This window comes from Phalacrocorax aristotelis, chromosome 3 (genome assembly GCF_949628215.1).
Source record: "Phalacrocorax aristotelis chromosome 3, bGulAri2.1, whole genome shotgun sequence".
Taxonomy (NCBI): Eukaryota; Metazoa; Chordata; class Aves; order Suliformes; family Phalacrocoracidae; genus Phalacrocorax; species Phalacrocorax aristotelis.
In genome coordinates, this window is record NC_134278.1 from 5,667,109 (window position 1) to 5,683,344 (window position 16,236).

Below are 16,236 nucleotides of genomic sequence, written 5' to 3' on the forward strand. Positions count from 1 at the left end.
TCTTTCAGAATAATGCCCTCAACAGTTATCTTTTGTTCTTTAAAAAAAAAAAAAACGGAGGAAAAACAAACTATGTAGTTTTGTTCTCCAGTTCTCCTCATAATCTCTCCATAATAGAATCATAGAATAGAATAGAATGATTTAGGCTGGAAGGGACCTTTAGAGGCCATCTAGTCCAAACCCTCTGCAGTGAGCAGGGACATATTCAACCAGATCAGGTTGCTCAGAGCCCTGTCCAGCCTCACCTTCAATGTTTCCAGGGATGGGGCATCGACCACCTCTAGGGCAACCTGGGCCAGGGTTTCACCACCCTCACTGTAAAATTTTTTTTCCTTATATCCAGTCTAAATCTGCCCTCCTTTAGTTTAAAACCATCACCCCTTGTCCTGTCACAACAGGCCTTGCTAAAGAGGTTGACCCCATCTTTCCCATAGTCCCCCCCTTAAGTACTGGAGAGCCACAATAAGGTCTCCCCGCAGCCTTCTCTTCTCCAGGCTGAACAACCCCAACTATCTCAGCCTGTCTTCATAGGAGAGGTGCTCCGGCCCTCGCATCTTTTTGTGTCCCTCGTCTGGACCCGCTCCAACAGGTCAATGTCCTTCTTGTGTTGGAGGGCTCCAGAGCCGGAGGCAGCACTGCAGGTGGGGTCTCACCAGAGCGGAGCAGAGGGGCAGGATCCCCTCCCTTGAGGTAGTAACCCAGACCCTCATCCACTAAGTACTCATTTTTGTCCTCTGCCTTTTTTCAGAAGATTACTGCCCCACAGAAATCAGTCCTTCAGGTTCTCTCAAAAAAAAGAGAAGGGAGATATATCTCTTTACACAGAGGTCTATTCCACCTAACCTAGCTACACTTTTCAGGAAATTCTCATTTCCTTTTTGACAAAGAAGGACCCTAGAAATAGGGCCTGTAGTGATAGGACAGAGCCTGTAGCAATAGGACAAGGAGTAATGGTTCTAAACTAAAATAGGGTAGATTGAGACTAGATATAAACAATGGATTAGGACAATTGAAAATGTAAAAAACCATGTGTTGTAAAAACGTCAAACAAGATATAGGACTTAAAGTGACCTCCCGAACAATGTGGTGCAGCCTGATGAGTAAACCCTCATGTGATGTTAAAATAAATGAACAGGAAAGGACAATGGGGTGGGAGGGGTTGCCTACTTCTCCCACTGCATTTCAAGACATGCCCCCAGTTCCCACAGCATCCTACCAATAACCCAGAGTCTTGCAGAGGCAGGTAAATGCTGTGCCTGTACTGAAACTCTGCACAGACCTAACCGTGGACCCACCTCTCGGGAAACAACTAAAAATTGCTGCTTCTCAGACTCACAGAATGGCAGGGGTTGGAAGGGACCTCTGGAGATCATCCCGTCCCACCCCCTGCTTGAGCAGGCACACCCAGAGCAGGGGCACAGGACCGCGTCCAGGCAGGGTTTGAATGTCTCTAGGGAAGGGACTCCACAGTCTCCCTGGGCAGCCTGTGCCCCTGCTCTGTGATCACCCTCAGAGGAAATAAGTTTTCTTCCCATGGTTATGTGGAATTTCCTGTGTTCCAATTTGTGCCCGTTGCCCCTTGGCCTGTCGTTGGGCACTATTGAAATGAGTCCATCACCATCGTCCTGACACCCACCCTTTAGATATTTATAAGCATTGATGAAATCCCCCCTCAGTCTTCTCTTCTCCAGGCTGAACAAACCCAGGCCTCTCAGCCTTTCCTCATAAGGGAGATGCTCCAGTCCCCTGATCATCTTGCTAACTCTCCGCTGGACTTGCTCGAGCAGTTCCCTGTCCTGGGATTGGACACAGGACTTCAAATGTGGCCTCACTAGGGCAGAGCAGAGGGGGAGGAGAACCTCCCTCAACCTGCTGGCCACACTATTTTTATGCAGCCCAGGGCACCGCTGGCCTCCTTGGCCCCAAGGGCCCGGTGCTGGCTCAGGGTCACCTCGCTGCCCACCAGCACTCCCAGGGCCTTCTCAACAGAGCTGCTTTCCAGCAGGTCCCCCCCAGCCTGTGCTGGTGCGGGGGGTTGTTCCTCCCCAGGGGCAGGACCTTGCCCTTGTTGAACTCCATGAGGTTCCCCTGGGCCCAGCTCTCCAGCCTGTCCAGGTCTCGCTGGATGGCAGCACAGCCTTCTGGTGTATCAGCCACTCCTCCCAGCTTGGTATCGTCAGCAAACTTGCTGAGGGTACACTCTGTCCCTTCACCCAGGTCACTGATGGGGCAGTGTCTGGTTGGAGGCCTGTAACTAGAGGACCACCCCCGCCAGGGGTCTGTGCTGGGTCCAGTCCTACTGAACATATTAATCAGTGGGAACAGCGCTATTTACAGGCCTCCAACCACACTCTGCCCCTTTGATCATAACCCTCTAAGCTCTGTTGTTCAGCAAGCTCCCAATCCACCTCACTGCCCTCTCATCTAACCCACACTTCCTTAGCTCGTCAGTGAGCTTCTTATGGGAGACAGTGTTGAACGGCGCACTGAAGTCAACATAAACAACATCCACTGCTCTCCCTTCACTGACCCAGCCAGTCACGCCACCATAGAATTCTCTTCATATCTCAAGAGTCAGTATCTGACTCATCCTTTGTTAATAGTTAAATCCCAGATATATGCGGTAAGAATTACCTTCTCAATGCCTTTTTACCTCCTTTGGGGAGGTGGAGTAGAAACAAGCCAACTGGCACACAGCTGGACATCAGCCCAGGACTTTTTCCAGGACACCTTCCAGGTAGGTGAAGTGTCCTGGCCTTTTCTCCAGAGACCTCAAGGGGCAGCAGCAGCCTCGGGGCAAGCTGGTGCAAGAGCAGGCTTGCTATAGCTCCTCTTCCAGACTCCCAGCCAGGTCCCCCTGCTATTTTCCTCTAGGTCTCCACATCCCCATCCCCTGTGAGGCTGACTCCTCTCCTATGCCTTTGGTCACATCTCTGCAGGGATCCGGACTCTTTAAAGAGTCAAGGGCAAGGTGCTCAGCCTGGGCACCTCACCTCACACAGCCTTCACGTTCTTTCCTCAAGGTCATGTACAATTCAGTTCTCTACACTTCTACTAGAAAGCTCTTCCAAACGTTGTTCCAAAGGCTGTGTCTCATCTTCTCTCGTCAGTCCCAACAAAAGCCCTGGGTGGTCTCTTCTCCATGGCTGCTTCTTTTAACACCTCCTTCTCTGCCACTCATAGACTCTAAGACAAACAAGTCAGGCTGTACCTCAGCCTTCTTTCCTCAACCAACAGAGGCCATCTTTTCTCAGTTTCTCTCCTCAGCTTTGGCTGTCCGTTCAGAGATAATCATGCAGCTCTTCTCTCCACCTCTCTTCCTGAAATGGTTACAGCAATTGCCACAGCTGAAGATACAGCCCCTACTGTACAACTGGCTGTAGGTTGCCCTGCTTGAGCAGCAATGTTGGGCCAGGTGACCTCCAAAGTTCCATTCTAGCCTCAACCATTATGTGAAAATTAGGACCATGTAAGGCATGGATTACCTGACTGGTTTTAGCTTCTCGTTTTGGAAAAGAAGGTGCCCCTTGCCCTCTATTCACTTTAAAGGAAGCTGAGGCTATCAGATCAATACAGACCTCACCATTTGGCCAGATCACTCTACCCTACATTTCACTCTGTTTGAACTCCCGCCGAAACAAAGATGTGTGTGCCACAACAAATTATTCAGCTAGCTCAGAGGAGCTTGGCACTGAGTTCCTCCTCTCTTGAGTACTTTTGATCAATGCAGCTTTCCACTGTAGGACCCACAGCTCATCAAGGCCATAAATCCACAGTCAGGCTCCCCAGGAGGAATCTTCACTACTGTCTCAGATCCCTAGTCAGTCAAGCTTCTGCTCTTGTCAAGACCTGGCATCCCAACCATCTTCCATAGAGAGAGAACGGAAAGCCTGAGCAACCAGTAGAGCCTCTTCCTTCTTCTCCCACCTCCTCCCAGTCTCAAAGTTCAAGGCACTGTTTGAGTTGTTGTTTCCAAATTGGACTTATGCCCACAGACACCTCTGCCAATGCACAGGACTAGTTTAGACATCACTCATTAAACAGTAACCAGCATACGGTCAAGTGAGCGCACACAGTGGTGAGAGTGCCTAGTAGGGATTCTCCAAGGGTAAAAACCCAGGCAGGCATTTCTACCATTTCTTAGAGGCCAAGTTCATATCTCTGTATGTGCAGAAGTGCCACTAATGCTTGAAACTTAACTTCTGACAGAAGATTGCACTCTTTGCCTGAACTTTCTTCTTCTCTGTTAAGCCTTTGCTGAAAGACAATGGATTGGGTCAATATTGCTCCTGTAGGGTTACTGTTTATACTCGTTCTCCTGCTGATTCTGAAAAGACAACATGTCCGGAACAGCCACACAAGAGACAACTTCCCCCCAGGACCCAGGGCTTTACCCATCATTGGAAATCTGCACACTGTGGATCTGAAGAGACCTTACCTGACAATGCTAGAGGTAACTTCTCTTGTTCTTTTTCTATAGAGCTCTCTGTCTAAGGCAGTCACTGACCCCCCAAAAAGGGGTACAAATTTTTCTCTGGACAGGTAGACACAAAGGCAGCAGAATTAATTATCTGCAGTAACTTCTCTTCCTATCACACAATCTTGTGTCAGTGCAGGGGAATTGTCTTCTGTGGAGCACAGGAAATGCTGGGGTTCTCCAGACAAGGGTAGCCAGAAGAGAGGGGCCCTCCAGTTTCTACCAGAGCTTCCACCAGGGGCTGCTGAAACACTGAGGGAGAAGACCAGAACTTTCTGGAGGCTGTTTGGTGGACTCAGCCATCAGGGAACTGGCAGAAAACAGCTTCTTGACCTCCTCCCTTCATCCTCACCATGAGGGAGGAGCTTTCCAGGTTTCCCAAAACAAAGTAGGAAATAAATAAACACTGCTTATTCCTTCATATCTGGTGTCAGTAAACTCCGTGACTTCAGGGAAGATCGTTTGTGACAGTCGGATAGTGTAGGAATGTTGGGGTTCTCTCACTGCACTACTCCTCAAAGCCATGAAGAGCAAACCTAAGAGTTTCAGACAGTTCCTGTGCCCTGATGTACTACCACCTTGAAAACTGGTCCCCTTCTAGGTTGGGGAACATTTCCAACATATCCCCTATGAGTTCTCAACTTCTCAATCAAAAGTTACCTACCGAGTCCGTGTAGTGGACACAGTTACCTCACAACTCAAAATGAAGCCATTCTCAACCTGCTTTCCCAGATATCATTCCCATGTGAGCCATGCAGTCTATTCCTGCCTGGGTGTGGCTGCAGCTCTTGCACGCTGTCACTAAAGGCAGTGATGCACCTAAAAGCATAACTTCAGGCTATTTAGAAGTTGTTATTCTTGATTCCAGCTGATTTGTACCTCCCCAGATTTGTATGCCAGGAACTGAACACGTTTTGCCATGATTACTGAGAAATTCACTTTCCATTTGTCTCTTCAAAGGAACACAGGGCCAAGCCCGTCTGCTCTTCAGCCTTTCCTTTAGCCTGTCTAAAGCCTCTTACTCAGATACCCCCCAGAGATTTACAGAAGCCATTGTGATTCTTTTTCTCAAAAGAGCTCCAACATTTTTCTGACAAATTCTCCACATTTTGGACAGTGAGCAAAAAGCCAATGCCATGAAGGAAAAAGAACACTAAACCTGCTGAAGAACAAGTATTTGGAGCTTGCCAAAAATCATCTGAAAATCATCTTCTTTTATTGTTCCCTTTCGTCCTATTAGCTAGCCAAAACTTATGGCCCAGTCTTCAGCATTCAGATGGGACCAAGGAAAATGGTGGTGCTATCAGGATATGACACAATGAAAGAAGCTTTGGTGAACCAGGCGGATGCATTTGCAGGGAGACCTAAAATACCAATCCTTGAAAAAGCAGGAAAAGGAAGAGAAAAAGGTGAGTGTGCTGTTCTATTCCACATACACCTGCCTTCTGCAAAGAATGAGACTTTCGCCATGGAGAGGAGAATGCAGAACGTCTGACTTCTGTTTGCTAAGCATGTTAGGCAATGGAAATGAGGTGGAAATTGAACAATGTGTGGTGACATTCATCAGGGGTAAGGAGAGATGATACTCGTAATTTACACATAGGCATGTAATTTAAAGGCCTGAATCTGCAGCTGAGTCTTCCCTTAAAGATGACACGTAGAGGAGCTGACATGGGGCCATCTCCTGAATTCTTCTCACAAAAGCCATCCCTGCACTTGCCCAGCTACCGAAACCTTGCCGCATAAACCCAAAACAAGTCGGCAGGGAAGTGTCTACTACCTCAGCAGCACGATCTCCAAATACTCCTTGTGAGGCTGATATTATTTCAATTTACATTTCAGAATAAATCTCTCTTTAAGAGAGAATCAACAATAACCTGAGCCTTTAGTCTGCTTCCCCAGAGGGAGCTCACTCCTGCTCTGAGTCCTTCTGGTGCAGATTGCACCCTCCACAGGTGTTAGACACTGAACTTGATCTTTTGTGACCCATAAATATTGATGGGATACGTGGAAGTAGGGACATGAGGGATTGTCTTCTTCTGACAGGAAAGCAAGGGTGAGCACATTTCTATCCTGTGACCAGCTCTGAGTAACCCAGAAATTGTCAAATGCCACCTATCTGCAATCGTTTTCTTTCCTCACTAATGACAGTTTCTTGAACAAGGCTCTGAGCAAGACTAAGAGAGCATGATAGGTGCAAGGAGAGTAAATGGCAGCACCAGCTTGACCAAAACTTCTCTGCAGATGCCACGGACAAGTCTCTGCAGCTTTTCTAGTGTGTAAGGGGGTAGGATTACCCCCATCAAGTGGGGAGTTTTTACAAACAGATGCCCATATTTGAGGTTTCATTTACCCTCTGCTGTCTATGTAAGAACACAGGTGCTTTTGAGAGAGGATGCCTATCACCTAAGGGAGACATCTGAGGTTAATGAGCACACTCATCATCCCAGGTGATGTCCCAGAGGCACAAATCTCACTCTTTGTTCTAAACAAAGCTGAACAAAAGCCCTCATGTCTCAGGGCACATCAGACACCTCATGAACTGAGAATGGTGGCTGCTTCCCTCAGAGCTTTCTCCTGACATATCTTTCTTGTCTTATTTCATTCTACATGGGGACACAACATGTCCTGAGAGCTTGACAGGTTTTCTTCCAGCACTGATCTTTACCAGGATTCAGCACTCGTCTCTACCAGGATTCAGGGTACATGAGGAACCTTTGCTCTCATGGTGAAATTTCTATTTCTGTGTTTTCGTTTTCTGTTTCAGGAGTTATATTTTCTTACGGAGAAAACTGGAAAGTGATGCGAAGATTTACTCTTACAACCTTACGAGACTTTGGAATGGGCAAGAAGGCCATAGAGGATCGTGTTGTAGAAGAGTACAGACGCCTGGCAGACACCATCGAGGCACAGAAAGGTGGGGGGAATCTTACCTTCATAACACTCTGATTTTCCTCAAGCCTCCCACAAAAATGCCAATAGTAAAGGAAGAAGAGACTCTGAACTCCTTCAGAGATCTACCTTTCTCCAGCCTCCATGCTCCAAGGGGTTTACACAAGCTGTCTGCCTCTGCCTCTCTACCTGGCAATTGCCTGACATGCAAATGAAAAGCATTCATTGAGGCACTGCAAGTCAAATGTGGAGTCAGACATCAAGCAGCACATCTCAGAAGAGTAATTGCTCCTCCACGTGCAGCGCCTTTGATCGATTTAGTGGCACTGGGAGAGCAGAAGGCTATTGCGAGGTCTTGCATACCTATACTAAAAAATTGATTGTCGCTAAAGGCGCATGTCTGCAAAACCCTTTCCAATAGGAGGCAGAACATCCAGTTACACATTTCACCAGCATCGCCCAAGACTAATCCTCTCACGAGGCTGTCACCAACAACAGGACTTCAGTAGGTAGCTCTTTTGACCAAGCAGACTTGGGATAAAAACAGATTTCTACATCATCATTCTAGTTCAGGCTTCAAGTCCTCACCTTGAACCCTGAAAGCAAGAGCTGTATCCAGCTGCAAAGGGGATGCACCAGAGGGATCTAGAAGCTGTAGAAGTGCGAGCCCCAGCAGGAAAGACTGAGTGACCAGGAGCTACTGAGTTCAGAGATTGGACCTAAAGGGCCTAAACGGACACAGTTCAACCCTCAAAGAAGAGTGCTGATAAGGGACAGCCCAGGACAGCACCGATGGGGGAAGTGTCAATGCAGCTTTTCCCTTATTCCTGGAAATTTTAAGACCATGTATGCCCAGATAGAGCAGCCTGGGGAAGGGCCACAAAGACCCCCAGGGCTGCAATAGTCTTGGAGAAAATGGAAGGGAGCACAAAAGACTTGCATTCAGTCTCTGGTCTGTCTAAATGCTGTTAGGGATGTGAGAACCCTGAGATGGGGGAGCTTTTCCTCCTGCCAGCTCCATGCTTATCATGTCCCGGACTTCACTGAGCCTCTGCATGCTACTTTAATTAATTAGAATAACTATTGACTTTGTTGTTTGTACCTCCTTTTCCCATGCTAGGGAAGCCCCTTGAGATGACTCTGATGTTGAATGCCGCTGTCGCTAACGTCATCGTATCCATATTGCTTGGAAAGCGATATGACTATGAAGACCCCACATTCAAAAGGCTCCTGTTATTGGTGAACGAAAATGCCAGGATTTTGGGAGCTCCATCAATTTCGGTAATTCATACTGTTTGAATACTGCTCTTCAAAAGCATGATGGTGGTATACAGAGGTACACCTCTCCAATGCTGATCTTTGCAACACATTTATCTGTGCATGACAAATGCAGCCTGAAATGGCAGAAGGTGGACCTCTGATGTTATTTATTGGCAGCACAGCCTGGGAAATTATAAGTTCCTCCTTTCTTGAAGAATTGAATAACGTGTAATACGATACAAGGATTGTGTCCCCTAGCAATAGAAGGTGGTCATTATTCCCCATCTTCCATCACAAAAAAAACAAGGTCAAAATCAGTGTGGGAATGACTGCAATGGCCTCTTAAACTTGAGAGTCCCAATTCCAACCAGTGTGTAGAGGGAGGGATGAATTCTGTAGTAGCGGAGAAGTAGGAAACTTTGTCAAGGACATGTGCACAAACATGGGATTTCTAGGACATCATCAACTACTGAGATCAGTACTCAGTGTAAGAGGGAATATGTTTCGACCATTTTACACAGTTGGCCAGGGAAAAAGGAGGACAGAGAAACGTATTGCATCTTGAGTACAAGGCTACACACCACTTTCTCTAACGTCTTTTCTTAATACACACTGTTGAACTGTAGTGCACCTGCTTAGCAGCTGTTTTTTCTTCCTCGCTATCTCTGCATCTTCAGATATACAACATGTTCCCGTTCCTTGGGTTCCTCCTGAAGGACTACAAAATTTTTATGCAGAATGTAAAAGAAATCAGTGCTTTTATCAAGGTGACTTTCATAGAACATCTCAAAGCTCTGGACAGAAATGACCAGAGGAGCTTCATTGATGCTTTCCTCGTGAGACAACAAGAGGTAACTGAATATCAGCAGCTTCTTCAACTCTCCTCACTTTCCTTTCAAGGCTTGGTAGATAAACAAATGGTCTTCGGCAGAGATGTAGCACGTGCAAAACTCCTAGCAGACACTGTGGTCAGGCTAAAAGACTGTGCAGTCATGTCAGCTAGGAGATAAACTGATCACAGACAAGCATATTTTATGTGTCCCCAGTAATTTATCAGGAAAATAAAAAACATGAACCACCTTTCTAAGGTCTCTTTTGATGCTAGTGGCAGGTAAATATCATGATGGGTCGGCTCCCTAGTACCTCTTGAGTTCACGTCAAAAACCAGCTCTGACAGCAAACTCATTTTTCCTACACTTAACTCCTCCCTGAGGGCTCTATGTGAAAATTTTTGCCTGTTCTCCAATGAAAAAGTGCCTTCCTGAATCTTTAATCAGCTCATATTATTATTGTTTTGTATCTCCAGGAGAATGGAAAGGCCAATAATTATTTCAGTAATGAAAACTTAATTGAGGTTGTGAGAAATCTGTTTGCAGCTGGTATGGAGACCACGTCTACCACTTTGCGCTGGGGCCTTCTGCTCATGATGAAATATCCTGAAATTCAGAGTAAGTGGAAACTAGGCAATCAGCAGCTTCCTTCTCATCGGGTCACCTCAAATGTGACTTCACATTAGGCAGGGCTGAACAAAATGTGAATTCTCCACATCCCCCTATTCCTAGCAGGAGGGAGAGACATTCAAGTGATCTATCTATGGATGATCCCTCTTTCTTTCACAGAAAAAGTCCAAGAAGAGATAGAGCAAGTGATAGGGTCAACCCCGCCACGAATCGAGCATCGAACTCAAATGCCATACACGGATGCTGTTGTCCATGAAATTCAAAGGTTTGCTAATATCTTGCCATTGAACTTGCCTCATGAGACTACTGCAGACGTGACCCTCAAAGGCTATTTCATTCCCAAGGTGAGACAACCTCTGCCCTATTTTTCTTCCTTCTTTCCCCAGCGTAACACATCTCCCGTTCAAGTCCTGCTTGCACCCAACGGTGCTTCCTCACCCTGGGGTTCTCACAGGCACTTTGGTAGGAGCTCCCCTATTAAAGTGGGTCTTTTGAGCTCCAACACTTGCCATCCCTCTGATGATGACAGCAACACCATCCTCAGTGCAATAACTGCTCTGCCTTGGTTTGCAGGGAACCTACATTATCCCTTTACTGGCCTCTGTCCTGCGAGACAAATCCCAGTGGGAGAAACCAGACATCTTCTACCCTGAGCATTTCCTCGACTCAGAGGGGAAGTTTGTAAAGAAAGAAGCTTTCATACCTTTTTCAGCAGGTATCTTTCACTCTGTTTTAAGGGGTTCTGAGGGGAACTAGGCATCTAAGACTCCTTTCCCCTTGGAGCTGGCCTCTCAGACTCTTACCAGAGGTCTCCTCTCCTCTCCCTCTCCTCTCTCTGTCCTCTCCCCTCCTCTCCTCTCTCAACTCTTCTCTCCTCAGCTCAACAAGCAGCTCCCACTAACTTTCCTATGGCCATTCTGCATTTTGTTCCAGGGCGGAGAATCTGTGCTGGAGAGACTCTTGCCAGAATGGAGCTCTTCCTCTTCTTCACCAGCCTTCTGCAGAGGTTCACCTTCCGTCCTCCCCCTGGAGTTTCCATCTCAGACCTGGACCTCTCTCCCACCTTCGGGATCACCATCCCCCCAGTGACTCATGAGGTCTGTGCAGTGCCACGTTCCTAAGGCTTTTCGTAGTCGTGTCCTTTCCCTGAAACACCCAGATGAAATCTGTGTCTCCTGTCCCATGTGAGAAGTTCGGTACTTCTGAATTCAGTAGGGGGTTTTTAGCCCAAGCGTACTTTGTCTTATAGCCTGAGATGTCTCTCCCACCATTACGGCAGGCGGCAGTCCTGACTTCCAGCCACTCTTTGAAAGGAAGTTGATGGTCATTTTGAGGATGAATCCCACAAGGGAGATAGTGAAGCCCTTTTTATTCTGTCCTTCCCTACACCTCTACATGTTCCCTTCTGTATTTGGTTTGCTAAGCAAGGTTTTGGTGGCGTTGCGGAGCTATAGTGACGGCTTCTGTGAGAAACTGCTAGAAGCTTCCCCTATGTCCAACAAAGCCAATGCCAGCTGGCTCCAAGCTGGACCCACTGCTGGCCAAGGCCAAGCCCATCAGCAATGGTGGTAGTGCCTCTGTGATAACACAGTTAAGAAGGGGAAAAACTTGCTGTACAACTGTAATGGCAGCAGAAGAGAGGAGTGAGAATATGTGAGAGGAACAACTCTGCAGACACCAAGGTCAGTGAAGAAAGAGAGGTAAGAAGTGCTCCAGGTGCAAGATCAGAGATCCCCCTGCAGCCTGTGGTGAAGAGCATGGTGAGGCAGGCTGTCCCCTTGCAGCCCATGGAGGTCAGCAGTGGAGCAGAGATACACCTGCAGCCCACGGAGGACCCCACACCGGAGCAGGTGGATGCCCGAAGGAGGCTGTGACCCTGTGGGCAGCCCATGCTGGAGCAGGCTCCTGGCAGGACCTGTGGCCCCATGGAGAGAGGAGCCCACGCTGGAGCAGGTTTGCTGGCAGGACTTGTGACCCTGAGGAGGACCCACACTGGAGCAGTTTTTCCCTAAAGGATTGTACCCCATTGGAGGGACCCCACGCTGGAGCAGGGGAAGAGTGTGAGGAGTCCTCCCCCTGAGGAGGAAGGAGCGGCAGAGACAAACATATGATGGACTGACCACCACCCCCATTCCCCATCACCCTGCTCTGCTGGAGGGGAGCAGGAAGGGAAATCAGGAGTGAAGCTGAGCCTGCGAAGAAGGGATGCATGGGGGAAGGTGTTTTAAGATTTAGTTTTTATTTCTCGTTACCCTACTCCTATTTGATTGGTAATAAATTAAACTGATTTAATTTATTTAATTAATCTCAAGTCTCTTTTGCCCGTGACAGTAAGTGGTGAGCGATCTCTCCCTGTCCTTATCTCAACCCACAAGCCTTTCATTATATTTCTTTCCCTGTCCAGCTGGGGAGGGGAGTGACAGAGCAGCTTTGGTGGGCACCTGGCATCCAGCCAGGGTCAACCCACCACACCCTCGATGAAAGAGGCTGGGGCCAGTCTTTGGGCCAGACCTCAGAAGGTACTGCACTGACCTACACACACAAAAAAAAATATCCCAGGGGCTTTCACCTTCCTCACTTCCAGCACAGCTGCATCCAAACTACCTAAGAAAAATGGTCCATTACACAACTTATCCCCGCACCAGTGCCCTAAATGCATGCACACACACACACAGAGAAATATAACTGAGCAGCTCAACCTGAGACAAGGAAATGTGAGACGTTCACCGGATGCAGAACCGGAGTGCAGATGCATAGAGGGCTCTCAGGTGATGCCATGTGGTTGTACACAGTCTGGAAGGCAAAATTAGTTTACTACAGAATAATGTGCATGCTAATGGTAAAGATAAAAGCACGGAAAAATAAAAAGTCCTTCTCCATTTCAAATCCAACTGTTGCCAATGTTGTCTTCAAAGCTGGAAAGATCTTCCTTCACACCTGAAATGGCTTCTGGGGAGGGATCCTTGCCTAGAAGAGACAATCAGTGCTGTGCTCCCAGCAGGAACCGAGCAAACCAGTCCTTCTGTGGCACCGCTTAGGCCTCTCAAATTTCTTTCTCATACACCCCTGCTGCAGCTTTTTAGTCACAAGAACTTAGTCACAAGAAGTATTCTTAGACTTCAGTAAAGCTTTTGACACTACCTACCCTAAGGTCCCTATAGGCACGTTTTTGACATACGAGCTGGATGAGCAGAGAGTGAGGTGGGTTGAAAACTTGCTGAAAAGCCAGGCCCAGAGGCTAGTGCTCAGTGGTATGAGGTCCAGCTGGAAGCCAGGAAGTAGCAGGGTCAGTTGACCCAGGGGTCAATACAGGGTCCGGTCCTCTTTAATGTCTTCATAAACAACCTAGATGATGGGAGAGAGTGTACCCTCAGCAAGTTTTCTGATGACACCAAACTGGGAGAGGTGACTGATACACCAGAAGGTTGTGACACCATCTAGAGGCACTTCAATCGGCTGGCAAAATGGACTGACAGGAACCTCATGAAGTTCAACAAGAAGAAGTGCAAAGTCCTGCACCTGGGGAGGAACAACCAGCAGTACATGCCGGGGGCCACCCACCTGGAAAGCAGCTTGATGGAAAAAGACCTGGGGGTCCTGGTGGACACTGAGTTGAACAGGAGGCAACAATGTGCCATTGCTGCAAAGAAGGCTACTGGTGTCCGGGACTGCATTAGAGGGGTGCTGTCAGCAGGTCAAGGGAGGTGATCCTTCCCCTCGACTCAGCACTCGTGAGGCCATACCTGGAGTGCTGTGTCCACTTCTGGGATCCCCAGTACAAAAGAGATATGGACGTACTGGAGAGAGTCCAGCAAAGGGCCGTGAGGATGCTGAAGGGACTGGAGCATCTCTTATATGAGGAAACACTGAAAGAGCGGGGACTGTTTAGCCTAGAGGAGAGAAGGCTCAGGGGCATCTTATCAATATGTACAAACACCTGGAGGAAGGGTACAAAGAAGACAGAGCCGGGCTCTTTTCAGTGGGGTCCAGTGACAGGAAAAGAGGCATCGGGCACAAACTGAAACACAGGAGGTTCCTTCTGAAACATCAGGAAACACTTTATTACTGCGAGTGACCAAGCACTGGCACAGGTTGCCCAGGGAGCCTCTGGAGTCTCCCTCCCTGGAGATATTCAAAAGCTGTCTGGACATAGTCTAGGGCAACTGGCCCTCGGTGGCCCTGATTTAGCAGGGGGGTTGGGACAGACGACTTCCAGGGGTCCTTTCCAACATCAACCATTCTGTGATTCCCAATGAACTCAATGGAAGCAAAGTTATACCAGTTCCTAAGTGCTTTAAAGAAATACATCTCTGTGCACTCATCACCTGGGCACTGGAATTGAGATTTCAGTTCTCAGGGTATCAAGGCCTGAAAATACTTAAGAGAAAATTGGTTTTTCCTCAGCCAGATGCAATTCAGCTTGTTTTAAAAGTCACTACTACTAAATATCTACATTATTTGTCTACAAGTTAGTTATTTAAAATCTTCTGCCACCTTGAAATGTTCTTTTTCGTGTAAGGGCTTGGTTTTGCTCGTGGTGAAAACTGGAAGGTGATGCGCAGATTCACTCTCACGGCCTTATGAGGCTTTCGAATGGGAAAATGGGCCACCGAGGACTGCACTGTGGGGGAGTACGGGTATGAGGCTTGCCGGGAAACCTTTGGTTACAGTTACGATAAACATTTTCATGTTGCTCTTCCACTGGATGCCACTGGAATGCAGTAATACTGGCAGTCAATTGCTTCTATTAGACAGAAAAATCTGAGACTCTGAGAGATAATAGGCTTACGAGCACTTTTGGGGGCAAAACAAAGCTTGGGAGACAGTTTGAGAATCTTGAAGCCAACAATCAAGCCCCCAGACTCTCAAAAATATATTTAAGCTATAGTCTGAAGAGTGCTAAACCTGGACTGAAGAAATAAGACCGCGTAGTGCATTCCTCAAAAATGTTTCAAATGTATAAAATGACCAGGCAAAACAGTACACTCTCAGAACACGGGGCAGGGAGAAGCTATAGCATACGTGGTCTCCCTGTACAAGGAGCCCTGATACAAAATCCATTTGCCCATTCTTCTAGTACACTGAAATGTCTCAATGAGTAATAAATACTCTCTGACACTCACACGCAATGCTGCCGCACACCAGACTAATCTCTGTTCCTTTAGGCTTTGACACAGAAAAAAGTGTTAGCGGAAGAGCTGGCTAAACAATAAAAAAAGTTGCTGGCCAACATTTCCGTCTCCCTGGTGGCAAGTTGCAGGTGTTTGCACCTGACATCCACACTACTCCTGCAAAAGAGTAATTTGGGGCTGAGAGTTTTCCATGTATTCAGTGGTCCTTGATGGATTTTCTACCACAAATTCGTCCAGTCGCTTTTTCATGGTCTAAAGAACAAAACATTGATGTTAAATCTTTCTCTTTGACTTTGTCTTTGTCTTTTCGTAAAGCGGGCACAACATTATTGATCTGTTTCCGTAGTGTTTTCAGACCTCTGGCTGGTAAATTCTCTCTAACGTCTTTTACTCTTGTAGGTGTACAACATCGTCCCGCACCTTGGGTCCCTCCTAAGGGCTCACAAGGCGCCTCCAGAGCAGAGATGAATTCCATGCTTATGTACAAGTTACTTTTGGAGAACATCTCAAAACCCTGGACAAAAATGATCAAAGAAGATTTACTGATGCTTTCCTGGTTAAACAGCAGCAGGTAACTGGATCTTTTCTCATTTACTCTAACTTTTATCGTTATATGAAGATATTTACACTTTCCTTTCAGTCCTTATAATTATAGCTAGATTTCCTTAGGGAATCTATCTTTGACAAAACACACATAACGCACTGGTAGAGTTGAGCAGATATTTCACTCCGTTGTATTTCCAACCCCTTTTAATCAGCAAACATTTAGCCTTATTTGTGCTTTTCTTCAGACTGTATCAATACATTTACAGAGGCTGCATCTTTTTATCTGCTCTCTCTGTTGTCCTAGTCCTTCTGGCCCTTTCAAAAACATAATATATTACCGAACCAAAGTGCTACCTGGGCTTTACTGGGATCCTTATTTGGGGTCTCTGGGTTCTCTTCTTCAGAGAAACCAGCTCCCTTTGCAGCTGGCCCCCGTAAATGCAGAGATCACGCACAGCATAAAACCTAC

At 47.2% G+C, this 16,236-nt stretch overlaps 2 protein-coding genes across 5 annotated transcripts in view; one reads left to right on the forward strand and one right to left on the reverse strand.

Annotated features, from left to right (window-relative positions):
- CENPQ (centromere protein Q) overlaps positions 1-16,236 on the reverse strand; it is a 66,521-nt gene that overhangs the window by 13,267 nt on the left and 37,018 nt on the right. The gene's annotated exons all lie outside the window — the stretch shown is intronic.
- On the forward strand, positions 4,031-12,385 carry LOC142054271 (cytochrome P450 2K4-like). The gene is made up of 9 exons (XM_075086597.1): positions 4,031-4,453; positions 5,718-5,886; positions 7,245-7,394; positions 8,490-8,650; positions 9,307-9,480; positions 9,936-10,077; positions 10,249-10,433; positions 10,663-10,804; positions 11,023-12,385. Exons 1-9 carry the CDS (start codon positions 4,268-4,270, stop codon positions 11,208-11,210), a joined length of 1,497 nt encoding a protein of 498 aa, XP_074942698.1. The 5' UTR covers positions 4,031-4,267; the 3' UTR covers positions 11,211-12,385.